General features: G+C 35.4%; 1 protein-coding gene across 1 annotated transcript in view; it reads right to left on the bottom strand.

Annotated features, from left to right (window-relative positions):
- Positions 1-4,554: 4,554 nt before the first annotated feature.
- Positions 4,555-24,551, bottom strand: part of LOC121323282 (sodium-driven chloride bicarbonate exchanger-like) — a 55,485-nt gene continuing 35,488 nt past the window's right edge. Inside the window, exons 8-25 of the mRNA XM_041264250.1 lie at positions 21,926-22,083; positions 21,281-21,368; positions 19,290-19,436; positions 18,726-18,826; positions 17,778-17,952; positions 17,439-17,572; positions 16,931-17,176; positions 16,699-16,804; positions 13,197-13,358; positions 12,013-12,126; positions 11,541-11,702; positions 10,976-11,227; positions 10,175-10,243; positions 9,686-9,859; positions 9,357-9,479; positions 9,058-9,125; positions 8,646-8,756; positions 4,555-5,496 (exon numbers count right to left, since the gene is read on the bottom strand). Coding sequence (XP_041120184.1) covers positions 5,418-5,496; positions 8,646-8,756; positions 9,058-9,125; positions 9,357-9,479; positions 9,686-9,859; positions 10,175-10,243; positions 10,976-11,227; positions 11,541-11,702; positions 12,013-12,126; positions 13,197-13,358; positions 16,699-16,804; positions 16,931-17,176; positions 17,439-17,572; positions 17,778-17,952; positions 18,726-18,826; positions 19,290-19,436; positions 21,281-21,368; positions 21,926-22,083 — 2,469 coding nt within the window. The 3' untranslated portion in view covers positions 4,555-5,417. The remainder of the gene's footprint in view (positions 5,497-8,645; positions 8,757-9,057; positions 9,126-9,356; positions 9,480-9,685; positions 9,860-10,174; positions 10,244-10,975; positions 11,228-11,540; positions 11,703-12,012; positions 12,127-13,196; positions 13,359-16,698; positions 16,805-16,930; positions 17,177-17,438; positions 17,573-17,777; positions 17,953-18,725; positions 18,827-19,289; positions 19,437-21,280; positions 21,369-21,925; positions 22,084-24,551) is intronic.

Below are 24,551 nucleotides of genomic sequence, written 5' to 3'. Positions count from 1 at the left end.
TTTATTACAGAGAAAAGATTAGCCTTTTTGCATCGACGGATCTGTTGCCTGTCCTACATGTGGCAAATATACTGCATGAATAGATCACCAGGGTCCAAAAGGACCTCCTCCCTTGTTGTTCTGATGGAAGTGAACACAGCAAAACTCTGTCTGGGTCAGAATAAGTTTTGTTAAATGTAAACAGTTAAAAAACAATTTGACTTCCTTTTAACAAAATTTTAATATTTATTACCAGTGTCATTTATATGAATATGGAACTTTAAATTTAGCAATCTGTGAATATACTACAGATGATACTATTGAGATGTATTGTGGTAGTTTTACATATGAGGATGACAGAACAGGCAGAAAGGTTGTTTTACAGCCAACCTCATGAATGAAATAAATATATTTTCTCTATTTTCTCTGCAGGAAGTTCACAAAGTTCTTAGGGGAAATCCAGAACCATAATCAATAAAGCTCCCGATGTACCTGCCTGTAGTATTCTGTTGAGAACAATTACAACATGTGAAAAATGAAAGTATGTTTAAACCTAAATGAAGCAGATGAATACAGGGAATGACTTTCCTTGTATCAAGCTCTGCATGTCTGTAGTAACAGAACAGTACCATTCAGTCAATCTTTCTGTTCTCTAATCTCTAGAAATCGTGGATCAGGCTCCATCATCTGTTTACTCTATTAATGGACATGTCCCGCTTTTAGAGTGTTATGTTCTGGTGTTCAGGAAGGCTCTGGTTGACAAGAACAACCACACTGTTGAGATTTACAATAGGACATAAAAGGAGATTACTTAAGTGAATCATGGAATCTTCTTAACTACGGGCTTTATTTTCTTGATCAATTTGTTACATGTATTTTGTAGAACGTTGTATGTGTTTTGAGACAGTTAGTTATTTTAATTCCCTTTTTACCTCTGCATTTTAGTAATTTCAAGTCAAGATATGCAAACTTTGTGCAATATGATCTCAGGTTTCTTCATCTTAAAGCATATATGTACAGTATATCCGAGCAGCAAAAGTTAGTGAAATCTTTTCTGCAAAAGGCTTTGAAAATTAGCCAGGATCACAGTAACAAATTAGAGTGTTGGATTTGATTGGACTAGGTTAAAGTAAAAAAAGAAACTGCAGTAAATGGGCATGTAATATGCATGCTGGTAGCTTCCATACAGTGACATTTACCTCCCAGGGTACACTATGTGCCAAAGAAGGATGATGTTCTATAAATGTACATGTTAAGCTGGGTGTCTCTTGGAGGTAGATAATACCTGTTACATGTTTTTAGACCTATATGAGCAGTGTTATACACAATCTATCTTTATAGTAACTGGTGATGTAAAACATCCGTCCATTGTGAGTTTAAAAAGAGTGTTGAAAACCACTGACATAGCATCTAAACATCTCCCAACTCGCAGGAAGTGTCTGTTGGCTTTGTGTTTATTCATTCTGTTGGTGGATTGTATGGATGGAAGATCCAAAATGAGAATGAAGTTAAAGAAAAATGCTCTTGGTAGTGCTGAGTTATTCAACACTAAAACATATTGCGTATATTCTTGAGTATATATACATATATAGATATATATGTGTGTGTGTGTGTGTGTTATACTGTGGAACAGGTTATAAGGCGGTACTGGTATGGCTCCCGTTTGCCCCATAATGCTATTACATTAACACTAGTGTTCTCGTTATAAGTCAGAACACAAATCGTACAGTCTCTTAAGTATGGCTCCCGACTACAGAGTTATAAAGGGGAACACTGCATATTTATTTGCTATCTATGGTAGTATCAATCCTACAGCAACCAACAAATTGGAGCTGTGTGAGAATGGTGCTCGGCTTCCTCTGGTAACATGAGCTCTCAGTGAGCTGGATGAAGCTAACACAAGCACTCTTGCAGAGCCTGTTTTAATGCAGATTTGTTATTTCTGACTTATGTTTCCAAACCTTTTTAAAAATAGGCACTTGTTATATAAATAGAACATATACATGCTAATTCAAACTTTTTTTTTTCATTTGTATCATATCTGTGGTACCATACATGTAAAATATGTTTATTCTGTTTGAATAATCATAAGGTTTAAGTATCCCAAATGAATGAGATTACTGTAGGCTACCACCCACTTACGTGACCCATTCACAGCCCACTATTATTTAATATAAAAAGAGATGCATGGCAAGAACCAAAAGAAATGAGGACATCAAGCACTGAACTGTTGACTCTCCTGTTAATTTTATTTACCTGCAGTAGTGTAGTTGTATAGCCCCCGGATTGTGAACCTAAATACACTTAAAACTCATTTTCATTTATTTTTAGGATTCATGGTTTGGAAGAACTGAACCGCCTGCAGACCAATGGTTAGAAACTATTTTGAATTTGTCCAGTTGGGTGACTGCTGCTCAGATGGATGTAAAATCTGTTGTCTAAATCAAAATACCTTCTGGATGGCTTCAGAGGGTCTTACAATGCATGTTAAGGATTAAGGCTGGCTCATCCCCTTTCTAAGAACATTTAGCACTGAGAAATAGTTTGGTCCTTTGGCCTGAGATATATATAATATATATATATAAACAATGGTATATATATATATATAATATATATATATATATATATATATATATATATATATATATGCACTGGCTATTAAGGTTTATAACCTGGAACCATAATACAAAGTAGCAATGCAATACAAGAAATATATAATATAATAAATCGGACATGTCTTATTTATTTTCTTTTTCTTCCTCTAGAAATGATTAGACACACATAATGGAAATGCCACTTGGTTTTTTGTCATTCAGGGCTGCACAGATAACTTTTGGAGGTGCATAGTGTAGGTATTAATGATACAAACCACACATATACATATGTGGCAGTACAGCACTGGCAGATCTATACAGCCTGACCACAATGATTTATAATGTCCCAAATCATAAGATAATAGTCTTATTCTACATTTTAGCCATACATTGGAAAAAAAACAGTGTTTAAATAATTTATTTTTGTTCACATTTACACATTATTCAAAACTTTAGTAATAAATTACATTATGCAGTGGTAGTATTGAAAAACAATAGATTAACTATAATACTATATTTCCATATTGCATACTGTGATGTTTCTTTTTAAAAAAAATTAAAACTGAGTAACATAAAATGCACATGAGCTAACAATGAGTTACTAATTAGAAGTATAATGCTCCTATTAATTTGTTCAACAAAAAAATGCAATACATTACTTCAGACTTTTACTACAATGGTTAATTTGAACTATATAAGATATTGAGTCATAGTTATGATAATATTTAATACATATAAAAGCTTTGTTCAGAAAAAAAAAAATATATATAGGCATAATCTAATTCCCAGAAACAAACATCTGATAACATTCAGTGTAAAAAAATATAGAAATGTACTGCATCCTTAGTGCATATTTATTTGTCTGTTCCACTAAACCCTTATTGTTTCAGAATGAAAATGCACCAAATAAGGTTTCACAGAAATAAACGACTCCCACATTTATAAGTAACCTATGTTTCTTTATCATTTTACACGGTTGTTTTTCCTTTCAGAAAAAAAAAAAATGTTGTAATAACAATCTAGAGGAAAAATCTTTGATTTAGTTTCTGTTGTTCTAATAGTAAAATGTTACTATTGCATCTTTATACATAGTTATATTTAACCCTTTTTCCTGTAACAAAGACAGTGGTATTCTTTTCTATAGCTAGCAGCCTTTATTTTTTATGAGTTTACATGTTTTTGTAAGGTAAGAATATCTTATTTTAAGACAAAAATAGAAATACTGAATAAAAAATACTGAACAAATCTTTTTTTTTTTTTTTTTTTTTTTTTTTTGCTGCCATTGTTTTTTCTTCAAGTGTAATGTGCAGTATTACGCTGTGACTCTGAATTAGTGATCCAAAACATGACAAGAAAGTGAACATAAAAGCAGATGGGTGACATACATTTGGCTGGCACTAAAGTTGCCACACTTGTTGTTAGCTGATCAGAATAACTTTTTTAGCTGGGAAAATAGAAGTATACTCAATACATTTAACAAACTACAGAACAATCCTTAGTATTTAATTAGAATCCAAGTTAAAGTTTTGTTTTGTTTTTCTCTTGTGGTCAGAATTAATATTTATTTGCATATTTTATTTAAAAAAATAAAAATTCAGAACAGATTTCTTGAAGTTGAGTGTTTCAAAATTACAACTGAAGACTAGTAATAATTAGTCAGTGTCTAACAGTTGTGTCCTGTTAAATTTATGAAAACACACTAACTGTAAGCATACTGTACAACTAAAGAAGCAAAATTTGACACTTAAGTCTATTCTAGTAGCAGATTTCCGCTCAAAAAACACACAAATTTACCCCCAACGATATTAATTTCATATTCTTCAATAACAATTTACCCCAAACATGTATTCTATAATATTCTATTATTCAACATATACTTAGTTTTTTTTTCAACTACGAACTTAATTGAATTAGACCCATTGTTGTGTGCTGCGCAGACATTTAAAAACAAGACTAATTAATATTGAAATACTACTGTTGAAAATGTACAACCACAGAGCAATATACCGCTTATGACACTATGAAGCGTGGTGTGTTCAGTGATATAAGCTGTTAAACGTGAAGCTGAGCTAAACTACTAAAGTTGGAACAAGAAAGACATTACAGTCAAGCATGTGAGATGGTGTGTAGTATTTTTTAATTTTAATTGAGTCTCACATATTAGTAAATGTCAATAGAAGTTCTGTGCACCTTTTGGTTTAAAAAACCCGACAATACTACAAAACCTGTGTGCAGTATATTGGGATGGTTAATATCACAAGTGGGCAACACTTTTTAAGGTATTTGATAGCACATTTCATTTATGGGACTGCAACTTTAATTTTGTGTATTCTCTGTCTATTTTCTTGTTAAATTATAAAATATGTCATCTATATAATTGAAAATCGAACTTGATTTACGATACATGAGAATGGTCAGTATTGCATGGTCTTTAGGAAAATGTAAATATAAAACATACAAAATACATCCAACTTAGTTTAAAAGTAACATAAATCAAATTACACTGTTTTTAAGCAACAGTTAACTCTAGTAGAATTAACAATTCCAAATGATTATCAGAAAACATCTTTTCTTTTATCAGCAGATATGTTCCTTTTAAATTGCTGGTATAATTTGAGAAGATAATAACAGAGAACAAAAAAAATTGCATTTATTTTAGCGGTGACTGTATGTTTTCTAAAACAAACATACAGGTACATTTTTTGATATACTCAAATAATATAACTTTACACAATTACCTACAGACTTACGTGACAAAATATACATACTGTAAAGTCTACCCCACTATATAACTGGCACACTGTTGTCTTTCATGTGAAAACAGCAATGTAACTGAGGAGCAGGTTATAGACATGTCTCCCTGTCAATGCCTTTCCCTGTCTCCGCTTTCTTCTCCAGTCTTCCTTCACTACTAGAGTGAAAGCTAAAAAAAGAGCAGAAATATTCACTGATACAACGTAAGAACACTTTCCCCTTTATATACTGAGTTATAACATACCTTTCAACTAGCCAAGATTGTGTTGGAAGTTTAAAAACCATCTATGTTGTATGTTCTAAAAGGATTGCTTTTGTTTAAAAAAAAAAAGTTCCTTGTGAAGAAACAATGTTGGTAACTTATAGGTTATTTATTAGTGATATTTAAGATATGCCTCCCTTATTTATTGTTCAGACAGTTGAGAGGTATGATGAGGTGACCTTAGACAATGCCTATGAAAAATCAGTTCTGTTTTTTACCTACCTCAACCCCCAAAAATGATAAATAAATCAATGCTTAATGATACATAATTTCATATTGATAGCAAAACAGATGTCATCTTACAGAACTGAATCGTCCACTAGCATTGCTGAGGCATATAGGAATAGCATGCTAATGAACTGCAAGTAAGAATAAAGAAAAGAAACAACATCATGCACAGATGAGTTTCTAGCAGTTACCTGTCACCTGTCTTTTATTTATAATGTTTTATGTGCATGCTTTATTAACTGCTCCAAGTGAAGCTACAATATATAGAGACCCAACACAAACTATGGAAACAAATGATTTTCAGCAAGACTATTGTAGGGGTGGAGATTGTATTGCCCATTTTTCCTCACTCAGACCCCTTACTTACTAAATACCTTGGTGTCTCCGAAGAGATAACCGTCTCCTCTTTAAAAACATGCAACATATTTTAATAAGCAATGCATCTCACACTTAGAATCATACTCCTAAAATGTTCTCCTCCTTCATGGTAAGCACTAAAACTGAGCATGGGGGGGGGGGGGATGGCACTCAGATTGCTTGCTCAGTAAACATATTGGTATTCCTTAATAGAGAAACATCTCCTCTTTAAACTTGTCAGACAGATTGTTCATTAAAATTCTTAGCACATTTTTCTTAGCAGGAGATGTTTTTCTATTTACTGCTTTCCTAGACAAGGAGAGCATTTTGGGGTATCATTCTACTTGTGGGATGTCGTGCTCATATTCCGAATGTTTCTAAAGACGAGACGATTATCTAGTCAGGGAGGCCAAGTCAGTAAAGGGGCCGAGCAAGGAAAATCATTAGTTGTTTCCATCATTTGTGTCAGTACTGTTCAAACAAAAAAGGGACAAATATTACCCTTTAAAGAATCTGGCAAATATAAACATACTTGCAGTGCTGTATAGTTTGTCTGATACAAAACATATAACAGTTTAAAGCAGTGATTTTTAAAAATTGTACATTTAATGTAATTAATGTTATACAGCAACAATTTGAAAACTATTGACAATCAGCAAGTCTAGTTTTTTCAGTGTTATGCTTTTATTTTATTATTAGTGGTTTTGTATCATACATAGATACATAGCATGTCACCACACTGCCGTATGTTCTTTGGCAGGGCTGTATACTGAACATGAGTAGAAAGACAGGGAGAGGATCTTACCTTTGGGAAAACAGCTTCTATAGAGGTTAGGAAAGGGAGCTTATGATAGAAATGGAATGAAAAATTAATTCAAGAAATGTTAATTTCATCCCATTCTTTAAAATGAAGGGGAGAACAATATGCTACGCTTCATCAATTAGAAGACAGTTGTGAAGTTAGAAAAAAAAAAAAAATAACATTCACATACACACATTCATTAGAACTAACTATAAAGAGTACCTAATTATCTAATAACCAGTTCAAATTATTTTTAGCAAGCATGCTTAATTAAGGCTCTAAACTAATAAATTAAAGTTTAAACCTTAAAATGGTTCGATAACATTTGCACATTTTCAATAAAAAAGTAAACTTGATTTGCTATTTATAGTCATTGCTATATTTTATTTTGCATAATGTTCAACTATGGTAGCTTACGATGCATCAAAATACTATAACAAAATATTATATATAAAAATATAAAAAAATGAAAATAAATGCAAGATACTCATAAATAGCGCTTTGTTGGTTAAAGCTGTAGTAAAATACAGTGCTGTTTCGAATTTGTATCTTTTTTAAACGTTTAACCCTTTAGAGTCTTAGTTATAATGACATCAGTTAAGTATTATATCCCCTTCGGGCTCAAATGTTTTCTCTGCCTACAGAAAGAACTGCATAGAAATGTGCAGTAAATCTAAATTCATATTCTATATGAAAGAAATGTAACTTGAATGCTGCACAATTATTTATTGATACACTGAGTTCCAGAAACTATTCAAAGTCTTTGGTCCTTAGCCGTAGCATTTTTTAAATATTAATTTCTATTGCCTGACATAATTCCACAAGTTCCATTATATGAACCATGTGTACTGTACTGTAGGTGTGCTAGTGGCAGATATCCACCAGGTGGTGTACAGACAAAAACGACATCATGATTCAACTGATTTTTGTCTTAAAATGATTAATTTAATACAGCATAATTATGGCCATAACTAGCTATGAGGACACCTCGGTTGTGCCCTCGGTTGTTTTTTTGCATCATAAATGCTGACCCTCATGTAAAACTTCTGGTAAAGTACAAAAGACTCCTTATCTGTCTCTGTTGGTTTGCCGTGTAACACAGATTTGAGGATGACAGCTCTGGTTATGGCCCAGAGCATAATATACCACCGCCAGCTACTAATTGAACTTGGTACAGTTGTTCTCTACTATTTGGTTTGTAAACCTATTAGTGAATTTAAAAGGTACGTATAGAGAAAATGCTATCTTTTAAAATCGCCAGTACTTTTTACTACTACTTTATGTATGGAAGGAAATGTGCTATTAAACAGACCACAACCCACATTGAGTTTGAAAAGATGTTTTCTTCAAAAGTTAAACAGCAAGTCCACATCAAATAATAGGTTTTAGTATCTTAAACCGAGTTTAGCGGCTGGCCGAGGCATGCACCTTATTAAAATAATTGAACTGAGTATACATACTTTACTACCCCATGGCTATTGAAAAGTGCAGCTCAGGGTCAGACCTGGGCTGTCTCGTAACTTTTAATTTCCATTTTAAAAAAATAGCCTTATTATAAAATGCATCAGCTGTATTTATTTCCAAATTATACCCTTTACTCAGCCTGGTAATTTGATTATTTGTACTGCACATCTTCAAAATAAATGAATGAAATAATCAAATTCAAAACCTTTTAGAGGGCACGTCTTTGTTTTTTGTGTTTTCAGTTTTCATGGTGAGAGTCTTCCAGACAGACGTTTTGTCCATTTCATCGGAAATGTTAACCATTGCAGGATCTTCCCTGAAAACAAAAACATATTACATATAGCAATTTTAAATTAAAATAAGTCATTGTTTCTGACAAAAATACCAAAACAGACTATGTACTGTAATTTACTAGCAATGCGGAAGAGGTGCGAGCCACCCTGAAGCCCAACAACAACAAGGATCCTATCCTTTCACAACTTGAATTCTCTCTGCAGTTCCACTTTTCATCCAGAACATGAACAAACGCTACATGTATTTGCTTTATCTCTTGTGTGCATATCACATTCTTATCTACAAATTATTACTATTATACTTTAAAGTACAGCTTTTCTTACTTGTAATTTCCTTCCAGTGGCAAGTGGATTATTCCCTCGTCTTCCATTGCCAGCATACTTTGTTCTTCCTAAACAGAACAGTTAGTCCAACATTATCATAGCTGCCAATCCTGAATCTCAATCACATGCTGCATGTACAGTGTGTGATCGAGATTCAAAGAGGTTAGTGGATTCCCTTTGAAAGGTGAAAAGAAATAACAGACATGCAGCCTTACTGCCTGCCATAAGATGGCACTATACAAAAGCCGTATGAAGTAGAGATTTTCCTTGGACATGTATAGTTTATGACACTAAATTACCTCCCGTTCTGCATCATCTAATTTCTTTTTTTTACTCTCTGGCATTAAGTCATCCAGCCAGCTGAGCTCTCGCTTTGTGAAAAAACAGTCCATCAGTTTTCGAATAAACACCAGTGCTAACACCTAGGAGAAAAAAAACAAAACAAAAGTTATTTCTGTAAGTCACTTTAAACATACACTGTATAATATATACTGAAATCTTATCACTGCATACATAAGTACTGGAGAATCAAAAGCTTAAAAGGCAAATTGAACACAATTAAAGTGATAGCTTACAATTCTATCTTTTGCTCGTACAGGTTATTTTAGTAATTGATTAAAATATTTACCATCATAGGAAAGACGATTGCAGCCCTTGATGTCTTTATTACCCAAAGCAGGACCAGACAGCTGAGCTGGATTATAGTGAAGAGATGGACTTTCCTTAAAGGAACATGTCGCAAGTAGATGAAATCCGGCTGGTGCTTGGCTGGCATCCCAAAGAGTTTTAAACGATCAAAGAACTGTAAAATAATTCACAAGCTAATTTAAACAAAAATTGTTAATAGGAAAATACTTCACAAAAGAAGAAAAATAAAGTTCATATATATATATATATATATATATATATATATATATATATATATATATATATATATATATACACACGTAAAAATGGATCACATAAAAATTACTTAAAATAAGCGTTCCCCAGCTTTGGTCTTCAGTTATGAATTGTTTGGTGGTATACACTGAAGATGCAGAATTTTTTATCGGGACTAAAAAAGTAGAAGACGGAAGCAGAGCCAGTATTATCATCACTTGAGACATGCAGTTACCTGAATGCCTCTTAATGATGATGCTCCCATGTAAAGGAACACTCCATACAGCACAGGCATTGGAATAAACTGGGAAAAAAAGACAGTTCATTATTTACGCTGTGATACACCCATCTCCAGTATATTTACAACATCTACCTTGGCTGATGTAATACTTGGAATATCATTTCCCCATTTTAAATGCTTTTAGGACAAGTACCACATATCAGGAGGAATCTTGGAAATTCCTTTTTTTAAACTTTAAATATATGTTTCCTGCAGACCATTTTGAACTATTTTACAATGTGCTTTAAGGGATAGTCTTTTTTTCTTGGCTCTCGTTTGAGTGACAACTTTCTTGTAGTTTCAGTTCCTGTGCAGCATGTATTAGGATCCCATCAGACCCCATCGAAAACTGCAACAGGGTATGTGCAGCACAGCAGCTTCATGTTTCAGATGGGGTTCCGATACCTGAAGCGCAGGTGTTAGCAGGTAAAATGGACTTCAAATAAAGTCTGTAGTGCTAAATCTGCTAGATGATTTTTTTTGTTGGTCTTATATAATTGAATAAAAAAAAAAGATACGTGTTGCTTCCATTCTGGCTACTGTCGCTATGGACCATTTGTGACGACTGTCCATCCACACTGTTACAGCATCACAGCCGTTCATGTTATGGAATCCCAGTGAAAGAGAATGGCACAAAGATTCCAAGGGTCATATCATTCTGTGGTCTTAAAAACTGAGAACAACAGGGCCAACGACACCAGGATTTCTCACCTTGCATCTTTTAAACAAGCCCCCCCAACCCAAGAGAAATCTTACCTTCAGCACTGAGGTCATGAACACAGATGAGCCCATAAGCACAAAGATCATCAACCCAGTGAATCTCTGTTCCCGAATTCCCAGGAATTTGGGTTGTTCCCCTGGGGCTGAACATTCGGATTCCAATTTAAGGCTGTTCACATGGGATATGGAGAGAACAGTGGCTGCCACAAACCAAGGCAATCCCATAATGGAGCACACTCCCAGCATGACTCCCACTATCAGCAAATCGAGGTGGTACCCACAGCCTTTCTGTTAAAAAAGAAACATGTTTTTCACTTAAGTCCCTTTTGAGATGCACTAACTCATTCACAAGGGGGATCTGGGACAGCTGTCAAACACTGCTACTTTGTCTATCTACTTTTTCTATCAAACTAGAAATAGGTGGACAACAAAATAATGTTTAATATCATTTTTTTTTTAAATACTGCTAAATATATATTTATATATGAACATATTTTTCAACAGTGACTTTTCCATGACTTGCTGCTTATACACACACACACACATACTCATACATACAGTACAGTTAAACTAGGAAATACTGGATATGTATATTATATACCTTTAGTTTGTGTTCCTTTCTGTTTATGATGACTGCTGTAATCTGCTGGTCCATAAAGATTAAAATAGTGCACAGCAAAGCAGGAATCACAGACACCAGTGCAGTCCACCATGGATTACCACCCAGGGGGTTAATCAACCAGCCTCGGTCATCTCTGGTAGGCTGAAAAAGAACAAATCACAATTAAAAGCACACAGTGAAATATTAGTGATCTGCATAACAGCAACGATAGCAATACCGCCTTGCAGAGTATGTGCAAAGCCCTAAATTAGGATAATACTACTCTTGATATTTTGTAGAGCGTCACTTGCATTTGTTTGAGTATTAATTGATTTGCTTTCACTGATACTGTATCACAGTTGGGTTTGTTGGTTGATTGTTATTTGTTTCTAGTAAAACAAAATAAAAACAGAAGCAGGCTTAAAAAAATGATGTTGCCTTCCTTATTCTAATAACAAAATGCAATGTATACCTTGAATTCGTTGGGAACCTGAAGTTTCGGTGATGGTATCCCTAGGCCATAGTCAACTAAAACCATAGTCAAGATGGTGATAAATACAGCAAAGTCACTGATAATTGACCTCACCTGGAGAAACAACAAAGACCATTTTTAAATGTGAACACTGCAGTTAGCCAGTATTAATAAAAAACATTAAATTAAATTAAAAAAAAAAAAAAAACTGAAGGTACAATAAGCTTAACAATGAAAGGAAATACTGGCTTGTCTACCTGAAAATGTTCACTAGTGGGCAGTAGAATTCTCTATCTACAGTCTATCTACATCAGTGCTTTTCAAAGTACGGGTCGTGACCCAGGAATATTAGGCACTGACTGGGTCGCTTGCAAATTTAATCTCTTAAAATGTCTTTCATTACAGTATTTATTTCTGGCAAGGCTTATTTGTTTGTAGAGAGTGCTTTATCAGTAGAATTATGCTTTGTGATAATGAAGTCACATCTTTGGTTTATCAATTGAACTGAAGAGAACAAGGCTGCATGCAGATGTTGAGCATGTTAGTGCAGGTGTGCTGGATGTTCTTTTCATGAAAGGCAAAGTGGTCCCTTTCTTCTTCATTTGTTCACAAATTCACACCAAACTACACCTGCTCATAAAATAACTGCTTTTCATAATCTGGGCACACATTTCCAGATCTGAAGTTTTGACCAGATTGGAGATCATAAACAGCAGGCAGGCCCATCTGTCACATTAAGTCAGTGAAACTCAACCTGATGGTTTTGTTTTTTGTTGTTTGTTTGTTTTTATTAGCATGTATTGGCCTTTATTGTGACTCTAGTCAGAATATATTATATACCCTTATAAAGTTTACCACAGTATTTGTGCATGGTATTTGTACACTAGTCTTTAAAATGCTTGCTTATGCTTAGCCATGCTTTTCACTACGCTTTCTTGTAGTTTCAGTTCTTGTGCAGCATGTACTAGGATCCCATCAGACCCCATCGAAAATTGCAGCTTTTACTAACAGAAACTTTTATAAGGGCAGACTGATTTACTTGGAATTGCAGGCGGATTGATTTCCCTTCAAATCCTTCAATGATATGCTTAATACTAACTCAGCTACTTTATACATTATTACTGTTAGGATAGATATACTCATAACACTCTGTGCTTTCAAAAGATGCATAATATTTAGTTTACCTTAGTGGGGAAATAGCGGCTGGTCTTGAAATCCTTTAGAAAGGCAGACATTATGACCGTCGAGAAAAAGAGGACAACACACCAGAAGAGAACGTCTGGGACGTAAGGACCATGGGGCCCACAAGCATTTCCCAGAAACTCTCCATGTTTCTCTATGCATGCCTACGAGAAACAAACAAACAGTATTCTGAGCATACATTTTAAAGGAGTAGGTTCAGCAAAAGTTAATGTTATTGCAGGTCAATGTTTACAAAGTACAGGTCTCTCCATCATCATAATGCAAACTCTAAATCCACCTTGAAGCTCCATAAATGACTAAAATTGTGTAAAGCAATGAAAAAAAAAAACATAGCAATGACCTACTTTTCTGTATTATTGAATTTGTTCTCATTCAGACAGGCCCACCAGGCTACATTATGTGTTACTTTCTCAAAAAGAATCTCTTCACAATACTTCCAACTCCCTTTTGTTCACTATCTTGCAGGACATTTGTAACAGTTTTGTGTTCGATTTAAACTGCAGTTCTTTCCTTAATCTAGATTTACCTAGACCACTCACACTACTCTCGCCAAAACAATATCTTCATAGACTCTGGAGGGAATAAAAAATACAATTATTGTATTTGCTGTGTCATTTATTGTTTTTCCTATATTCCAGTAGGGGATTTTAGTGTGTTTTTTTTTTTTTATATCTCATGTTTACTGCATTATTCATGTTCCAACAAATGTTGTTGCGTGCTGCACAGATTGTCATTATTTTGAAAAGCTTTAATTATGTGTAGCTAAGTAATACTTGTAACAATGAGTTCCTACATTTATCTGAACATCAATGAATAACTTCATATAATGTCTCCTTTTTCAGTGGTGTAGAGAATTGAATTTGGCTTCTAATCTTGGCTCCTCTGAAAGCAGTTGTGGCTTGTCTCTTATATAACTTGTAAAACAAACAACATCAAAAAACAAGGGAAACACCAGCACTAAAGCATCCTATCTTAGTGTGGTATGACCTGATTCCAGCCTGTATCCCTGCCTCACCCTCACTTTAACATATTACTAAGAGGGAATAGAAATGAGCTTAAAAGACTTTCTTCTGTCTGACAGTTCAGTGAGCCAAACTCCTCAATCAAGCTCAACCGGCTTTGTTCAAACTAACGGTTTTGCCCCCAGACAGGTTGACCTGCAATCGACTCTGCTGTCTGCTTAAGTGAACAAGATGCTTTCAGTGCAGATGGTCTCTATCAATAGCCTATGGGGAACCTAAAAGGGCATTTAATGTATGTTTTATTTTTTATGATGATTATTTTTTATTAATAATCCATCATAATCCATCCCACATATTGTTAATCTCTTCTCGTTGTCTGGTTCCATCTGGGTGTACGTGCTGTTGTGCAACACAGCCCCCACTCCCCCGCCCTCTACCAAATACCCCATGTACAGCTATGCCCAAACATTTTGCATCACCTAGAATTTTAGGATTGAGACATAATAAAAAATTTGAAAAAAAAAAAAAAAACTATACAAACATCACTTAGATCTTTTATTTAACACCATGTAATCAAAAAAACTACAAAATGTTATCGCAAAAGTCTACCGAAAGACAATGTTTGACTTTGAAATGTCGCAGTTTTCAGTTGTTGTCAGTTTTTTGTAAGTATATTGGAAACTCAAAGCGTTATGTAATTCAATATGGCAACATAACATTATTCAGCAGGTTTGATTTGACGTTATGCAAAATATGCAAAATGTGCTAATTTTATAGGGTTATGCAAAACTTTTGGCCATGGCTGTATATGTATAATATTTACAGTATATGTCTTGCCTTCTTTTAATACAACAAGACAACTTGAACAGCCACAGTCTTGCTTATGTCATGTTGGAAACAGCGTGGTAGTGCCCTAATTAAAAGAAGACCCCTTGTTAAACAAAAAAGAATTGAAATGAACTTGCATTTAATTCTGAATTTATTATTACATTCACCAGGAGTACATGGTAAGTATCCCCAATAATACAGGTATAATCATAGGGGTTACGCAGGGCGACAGAAATGCACAAATAAAAATGAAAGTAAGATAAAATAATTATCTTGATTTTTTTTTTTATTGATATTATATATTCTCTAATCCACGATGCAAACTTAATGGCTAATGAAAAATAAATAAATAAATAAATAAACACAGGATTTATCAAGTCAACATTTCCCACATGTACGCACACGTGTTTCGATTGCGTGGATTTCCACTCTGATATATAGGGGAAGCAGGTGTCTGGCGACTGCCTGGACAGCTGTCTGTGCTGCTCATGATCTTTGCTGTTTTCAACTTGTTGTATCAGTGAAGCTTAGTGTTTCTGTGTTTTTGAGAAGTATATGCTCTTGTAAACATAAATAGTCATCACAATACTCATACGTTGATGGTTTTTGTTTATTACCGTGGCTGTATTTTATTAACAGCAATAGGGGATGGTTGAATATGTTTTCGGTGTTTGATATATTTCTTACTTGCTATAGAAAAACAAAGGAAAACACAACAGTTAGAAAGTGCAAAACGACAGAAAGTTATTCAGAGTCCCTTTGGATCATTTTTATGCTGGCTTTAATTTTTTAAAAAAGCGTAGTGTTGTTTGTAATTAATTATAGTTTTATCTTGAGGTTAATGTTTTTGACACTAAACATTTTAAACAGCACACAATTATGCTGAGGTGGGAAGTAACTAGTAACGTGATAAACATTTACAGTGCAGACTATTTTGTATTACCTATAATGACTTTGTCCAATAGAAAGCAAATACCAGTGGTTCCAAAGATTCCTAAATACTGCCTTTTAATTATTTGCATCCAAAGACATGTAATTAAATTTTGAGAATGAAGCCTACTGCTTGGTTTTCAGTCTCAGCAATGTCGGTCCCAGACTGTTGTGAAAAAATATATATTAAATAAATGGGGGAAAAAAGAAATGTGTTAACCAGATTATTGCAACTGTGGTACCATTCAGCTAGTGGAAACTGTAAAGGGTACTTTAGCTGAAACCTCCCGATAGAAGGGGTACAGTTTCAAAAAAGGTTGAAAATCCCTGATTTAGGTAGTCATATTTCTGTTGCTTGTTATTCAGAAAAATATTGCATTGTATTTTCCAATCTCTACATTTTCCTTCTATATTGCTCTTTCTGTAGATGCCAGTTCATTTGTTGATAACTGAAACCAGATTTTCTATGTACTTCTTCAGTTACCTGAAACGTTTTCTTTTTATACTGCTGTATTCTGTGCTGTAATTCTTTCCTGACGTTCAATACTGCAATTTCCTTGATTATACATACTAAGAAATGGATGACGAACAATAAAAGCAATTCAAGCATTAACTAGAGCACCATTGACTTCTTTTTTAATATGCTGGTTAAACCTTTTAAAAGGCAGTTTCAAATTGAAGAGTCCAATTTCATTATATAACACAACAACATATATAATCAGTCTGTGCATTAATGACATACTGTTATCTATTTCACACTTACATGCACATCTAGAGACCCCCAAGTCACATCTGACACAGTGATGTTCTGCGTGTCCCAGTACTCCAGGGTGTTATTGCTGGGGTTTGTTGGCTCAGTACATACACATCTGCAGGTAAAAGCAGATACAAATTACAGGCAAGCCTGGTTTTACATAATACAGGAATACATTTTACAGGGTATGTCCAATTTTTATTAGAAATGAAAAGGTAGTAAAAATATTTTTTTTACTTACGAATATTGAGTAAGCATCTCCAATTTATTGTTCATGTTGAACGGATATGTTTCACCAAGGTGAATCAACTTCTCTAGGGCCTCATAAATGAAAATAATACAGATAAGGGAAGCAAAAGCTTCTTCGGTGAAACGGGTTATGTAGCACACCAGGGAGCTTGCATCTGTGGCAACGAGGAGAATGCAAAGAAATGCCGTCCAGAGTCCTATACAGGTTCTCAGTGAGAGGTAGGACAAGCCATATTCTCTGCAGAAATAATAATAAATACTATGCTTTAGGGATACTATGTATTTTCAAGGAAACTGTATCATTGCAATGGTCTGTTCTTTCTAGGCTTTTTTCCATGCTATGGTAAATTAAAAAAACAAATATGAGCATTTCTACATTGAATCAGTCTCAATCAATCTTTATTTTATATAGCGCCTTTCATAGTGGAACACCAATATTCTCCATTGATTATTATCTCTCCATGCATATTTCTTTTGTAGATGTTGTGCAATAGACTTACTTGCAGAATTTGAACAATATCTTTTCAAACACTAGGACCGGCCCAGTACTGCCTAATATTGTGAGGGGCTGCCCGGCAAACAAAGAATAGGCTATTCCAGTCATTGAGGCTCCAAATAATGATTCAATAGCACTCTGAAAAAAAAGAAATACAAAAATGAATTGACAGCATGCGTGCAGCAAACATTGCTTTTTTGAAACACTGGGGTCTATTGATCTAATTGATCTAAATATCACAGCCTTTAAAGTAATTAAAATGGACAGATTTTTCACATTTAAGTTTAATCATTCTGTTAGTTAACCCCAATTCCTTTTTGGAAAAATGTGTGAAAATGCTTACTATGCGACCTTCAGTTGCTTCTCCCAGTAGCCCTCCAAACGTGATTACAGGTGACATACAAGCACAGTACAGAAAGAGGAATGAAGCCAAGCACTGCAGACTGAAGGCATCCGTGTAGTCAGACAAGTAATGTGGCGCTTTTCTTTTGATATCGAAATAGAGCCCGCCAAATATCCTACAACCCAAGAAAACAAGGCATTCAAATAACGGCCCAAAGTTTAAACAGTCACAATCCATCCAAATTAATTGGATGTGAACTTAAAGGGAGCTGTCTATGCAAAGAACAGCTGGCAGACTGGAAAAAAAGCTGAGGGATTTTTTGCAAGTCGGTGGATGTTGGCAAAGTAACAGGAGTTGAAAAGGCTATGCTGCAAAGTCTACACATTCAACCATGTTTAAGAGATGTTAAGGCATGTACAATATTAAAACCTGTGAAAGTCTGGTTTGAGGTTAACATTAGTAAGCAAAATACTAAGAAATTGTAAAATAAAGCAATTTTTAAGGTGCATACTGTATGTTAGACGCACACCTCTTAATGTAATGTGCCTGGAAAATGAAAAAAAAATAACAAATCTGTGTAAAGATTCAAATAGCTATAACAAACCAGTCTAGACGTATTTTGTTAATACTTGCATGAATACAATTAGAAGCTTTTTTTCAGATAACACAGATTACATAAATGAATAAATCTGGTTAGATGCCATCAATTGTCAACTCACAGTGGTCTGCTGAGATTCAGCTGGCGATATATTTTATTGCTATAAATCAGTCGGGCAAATCCTTGTGTGTCGAGTATTATTGTTTAATCAGTAATCAATTAAAACAAATATCTGCCCCTCCCATTAATGTTTTTGTAGTATTTCAAAATGGAACAGGAGAAACACAAAGCATGTGTAACTGTAGAGTGCCTGGTGTTCCAGAGTGAATATCCTTGAAATGGTCACCTACATTCCAGTTCGCTCCAGCTCAGGCCCTCCATGACCTCCGACCTCCGGTTCATCGCCCAGTGCTGCTGTGCCATTTGGGACTGCAGGAATCTTACGTTTCTCCTGTTTTACAAAACACATTAAAATGTGGATTGTGCGTCTACTGTCAATTAATAACTGACTAAAATCTTTAGCGGGAACTACATCTTTGCTACGGACAAAATAGTGGGGATTTATAAAAAATAAAGCAAAAAATCTGCTTTGCATTAGAAAAAAGTCCAGCTTGCACATCACAGTGTATAGACATCCTTCAGGTTTCATTGAAAAACCTAGGAGCTGTGATCAGTCATCTTAGCTTTTTCAATTACTGTAGAACTATACACATAATATTAGAGCAATTTTCAAAGCTGTTTACTTTTCAAACTTTTAATTAAACACCTGATGTATTTTGTTTTGTTTTTTTTTTTGGTTCTATTTTTGTAACATGTTTTTCTCATTAATCGATGTAATTTAAGCTTTGAAGTAAATGCTGAAAAACCACCCAGAATAAATAACACTTTTGAGGATATCAGTAATTGTTAAATACCTGAGAGGGTACATTTTTTGGTGGCTCTATTCTGATTGTTGGGTCCCACTCCCCTGGTGGAAGCACCGTCACTTGATCAAGAAATTCATCTATTCCAGCACCCAAATCATTGCGATCTTTGGCTTTGTATGCAACATCATGGAAAACCTGTAATACATGGGAAAATTTGAATTTGCATAGTTGCAGCGTTATATTTGTCACTTCATCAAAACACATTCATTCATTTAGTTGCATAATTGTAATAGTGTATAAAAAACAAGTGGTACTGTATGGCTCTGAAACACTTACTATAGAACTTATTTCTTAGTTTTGGAATGATTTCGTAAACACGGAATTTGAATATCCCGTCAGTTACCATGCGCATAAACAAACAGTGACAGGCATACATTGTACAAAAAAAACAAAAAAAACCTGCCTTTTGAAATATGAATTCTGCTGATTGCTCTTATTTGTTAAATTGGCAGCAAGTCAAAACTTCAGATCTGGAAACATGTGCCCAGATTGTGAAAAGCAGTTATTTTATGAGCAGGTGTAGTTTGGTGTGAATTTGTGAACAAATGAAGAAGGGACCACTTTGCCTTTCATGAAAAGAACATCCAGCACACCTGCACTAACATGCTCAACATTTGCATGCAACCTTGTTTTCTTCAGTTCAATTGATAAACCAAAGATGTGACTTCGTTATCAGAAAGCATAATTCTACTGATAAAGCAGATTTTTAAAACCCTCTTCATCCAGGCCAAAGATAACAAACTGTGATAACACAGATTTAGGTTTAAAAGATAAAGATATAAAAATAAGGTACTTCTATGAATAAGTGTTTAATATTACACACACATTCAACTTTGTAGGTTGAAAGTTTAGGTCAATATTGCACCTAAATGTATCTAATTTTACCAGCTGACATCAGTAAATACTTGTGTATCCATGCTCTATGTTAATATTGGCACCAAGCAGCTGAGCCATGATCAGCCTAAAATTTGAGAACTCTCGAATATTTCCCTTGCAGAACTGAAAGTACAGCCTGTGCTACATCAAAAGTTTCACACTTTGCAAAGGCAGCTCAGCATGTGCATTAATCAGCTTGATACAGCATTAAGAATCGTACCAATTAACCACAGCTTTACGTAACCCCATGAAAAACATTGCATTCATCAGAAAACTTCCCAAACATGTCATAAACTCAATCTCATCCACTCAGACCCGCTACAAAGGCATGTACAGGAACTGCTTCAGTGTCATTTCAGAACATCTAAAAGACTCCTGGGGAGTTATCAAATAATTCTCAGAGGTTCGAGTCAAACACAGCCAAACCATTGTCCTCTACAGGCAGGTTAGGGTGATGTCATCCTGGGCAGACGCTGGAGCAGTTCTGATTGACCATTATGACACAGAAGAATGTCTGCTTTTCTCATAAAGAGCCACCTGCCTCTCAAGCATTTCAAAGATGTTTTCTTCTTTAAAGGTCTGCAGTGCCTATAAACCCCCCTTGGAATCACGTCAGGACACAGGAAGTCAAAGCAGAGCTAATGGTTTTTTTTGTGTTGTAGTACTGTATATGATTAAAAAGAGAATATTTTGTCATTATTAGAAAGGGAACTCTTTTTATGGTGGATTAGGGTGAGACCTGAAAAGCTACCCGAGGAGAGAACTGCAACAGTAACCTGCTTCAGCTACAATGCCAACATCTTCCCGAGTAAAATGACAAAAGCTTTAATAAGAAAATCTTATTATCTATTTTGTTGGGGCCAAAGCTGAGGTATGCAAAAATATTAGACTTGACCTTCCCTTTAAGAGTATCATGGCAATGATTTTTATTTTGTCGGAATATTCAAATTAAAGGTTAATAATAGTACCTTAATAAGCTAGTTTTGTATCGGATTTCACCCACAAAATACATGTAGCCAGAATTTAGAAATCAACAACTACTAGCACTAGTTGCTAGGATACATCTGAATTCAGATCATACAAAATGTAATCATTGCAGTTACCTCATCAGTCATTAGAGTTGCAATCGACCTGCCAATCTCATGGTATTGCTGACCTTTTCCAAGTGGCCCCAGTAGAATAAACAAGAACCTTGAATAGAATACAGCAGTAAGGATAAATATCTGCATGGCTTCTTTTACTCTTCCGTCCCTCTACTATCCTTGTGTGCATTGCACTCATTCCTGACTGCTTCAGCCTCATTAAAACTGCCTGGAAATCTCCTATTATGTAAGACTGGTTAGATAGTACAACCATTTTGTCTGGGGGTTCAGAGAGAAATTACTCCAAGGGGGTTGTGGATGTGGCTGTGAGCTGCATTTGATCCCAAGCCCATATGACACACACATTTCTGCAACCTTTTCCTTTGCCTAAGGGAAGTCTTTACATCACGATATCTACTGACAAAGATACATGAAAAGAAACAGATAAGGGGATATTGGAATATCTCCATCGGTAGTGACAGTTAGGTTCTCCACATTATAAACCGCTCTCTAGCAATTTTACCACTAAAGACTCAGGTTTTGATCTTCTTAAACTATTATCCAGGCAACATTTGTTTTACAATATTGTAGAACATTTACTTTTTATGAATATGTTGACAGTATCTCCTATGGTATCCAGTTTAAACACAGAATAGCAAAACTCACCTTGTTGGAATGGGAACTTCAGCCAGTCCTGAAAGAAGGACTGCAGGAGACAAGCGAACAAATGCAACTACAGGGCAATTTAAACATTCAAGTTCGCCAACTAAAATATTCGAAGCTTCGGCCCCTGGAGGAATCTTTTTCATAAAGTGCAGGTCAACCTATAAAAAAGAGAACCAAAATATAAAGAAGTGGGGGGGGGGGGGGGGGGGGGGGGGGGGGGGGGGGGGGGGGGGTGGGGGGGGGGGGGGGGGGGGGGGGGGGGGGGGGGGAGAGAAGGGGGGTGGGGGGGGGGGGGGGGGGGGGGGGGGGGGGGGGGGGGGGGGGGGGGGGGGGGGGGGGGGGGGGGGGGGGGGGGGGGGGGGGGGGGGGGGGGGGGGGTGGTGGGGTGGGGGGGTAGGGGGGGGGGGCGGGGGGGGGGGGGGGGGGGGGGGGGGGGGGGGGTTTTAAGTTTATTTAGTGATGCTTAACAAGAAACATTCCAAAGCAAAAAAGATGTATGTTTGTAGTTATGTAAAAAATAAATAAATCTCAAAACAGAAAATGCTAGAAAAAAGAAACTCTCATCACATTCCTTTTTGCAGCATGCACCTCTTCTGAGGCTGGCCCCAGCTCTCCTCATCTAATTGGTATTCTGCTCCTGCCTCACTGATCTGCACTGCGTCAAAACTAGTAGTTTGCCATACATGGCAGCCAGAACACTGAACAGAATAGCACTGCCCCGGATGGCTTTGATAACAGTACGCTAACTGAGAGCTTAAAGATAAGAGAATCTACTCTGCCTTCATTTCAGGGTGATGAGATCCCAGAAACGTAGTATATATGAAAAATTAAACAATTGCATAACCTACTCTTTAAAATAAGGATTTCAAGATTATCTCCATAATCAGATATACACCAATAATAATAACTTATTGTGACCATAGGAGCATATACAATAGAAAGCATTTTGTATTGTACAATATACTCATATAGCAAGAGGTAACTATATATAGTACATTCCCTTAGGGTGGATCAGTTCTTATCCACTCTCACCTCTGATTAGATAATAAGATTATGTTAGTAAGTAAGTTGTTTTTATGTATGGGATAAAGATATTGGAATAGAGATTATTAAAAATGGATCAGAAGTATATCATTCATTAATCACATGTTAGTGTGTGTGTGTGTGTGTGTGTGTGTGTGTGTGTGTGTGTGTGTGTATATATATATATATATATATATATATATATATATATATATATATATATATATATACAGCCACATGAACATTTTTGATATTTTATTTCTGGAAGCCTACTCCCAAAATTGTAATCTGACATCAATTCTGTTACAACTGAAGGCATTCATACCTTTTTTCTAAAATCTCTGTAACTGGATGAAGATGACATTTGCTTACTCCTGTTATGACTATAACCTGCAGTGAAATGTTAACTCCTTCCAATAAAAAAAAAACAAAGGGAATAAACATTTGTTGTGAAATGGCCTTTAACAGAAGCAGATACACACGACGCATATATTTATCAGAAAGAAAGAAAAAAAATACCCTATATAAATTTCTATACAAATTATGTCATGGTCTCCAATTTGAATAATGCATTGAGTGCTAATGAGTCTCTTTCTGTTACAGGTCACAACAGTTTGAACCTGAAAAGCTATCACTCTCATTTCTACTCCTCGTGCATTATATATAACATGCTGTACAATTAACAGACTGCAGCTGGTTCAAAATTCAGCTGCTACGGTATTGGGTGGCATTAGGTGGACTGAGCACATAACTCAAGTCATCACTGTGTTACACTGGCTTCCAAAATGATTTCAGCATAATCTGACATCCAAAGTCTGCCTGCATAGATGCAATACAGCCATCAATGACAAGATAAAATATAAACGTGTTAATAATCTGGGGATTTTGACACGGCAAAGTGATGACAATCATGTTAGTAACATCGAAATTGGCAACTGACAGCACCATGTACCGTAGGGTAAAACAGCAACTGTTGCAAAGGTAGGACTATCACAATACATTCACCACAATTTAGTTTTCACATAGAATATTTTTATTCAGTTTGTCTGTAATATAGCAAGCTGCAAAATGAATTCCTTAAAATTCTGCAAATGTCAACCTTTACAAAAACGAGGATCAATCTGAAGCAAGCAATTCTCACCCCAATTACGAAAAAACAAGTCTGTAAAGTCACATTACCGAGCAGAAGTTTCAATAGAGTAGCTGGGAACATAATGTACCCATTACTGTAATATCTCCTCACTTACACTGTTTCAAGCCATTAGTATTTAAATAGGCATTTCATCTATTTTACTGAAAATTACATTTTGCTCTACAGCATGCATATTTTTTGCATAATGCATTGCCATGTATGGATGAATCTCCAATTTAAAAAACTGTGTATTCAGGAAACAGATCTGTACAAAAACTTTTAACAGAGAGCATTACAGCCTTTATTAATGATTGTTTCATGTTTTTGAATCACAATTGTAGGTACATTTTAAACTTGGTTCTGACACTATAGCACATATCAGCACAACACCAAGGACATTTTATGAAGGCTTAGGCTTTAGACTACAGTACTCCAACTATTAACAGCCTCTCAAAGGACTTCACATGGTTG

The sequence above is a fragment of the Polyodon spathula genome, chromosome 11, assembly GCF_017654505.1.
Source record: "Polyodon spathula isolate WHYD16114869_AA chromosome 11, ASM1765450v1, whole genome shotgun sequence".
NCBI lineage: Eukaryota > Metazoa > Chordata > Actinopteri > Acipenseriformes > Polyodontidae > Polyodon > Polyodon spathula.
Note: the sequence above shows the minus strand (reverse complement) of the source record. Positions and strands in the feature narration are given on the sequence as shown.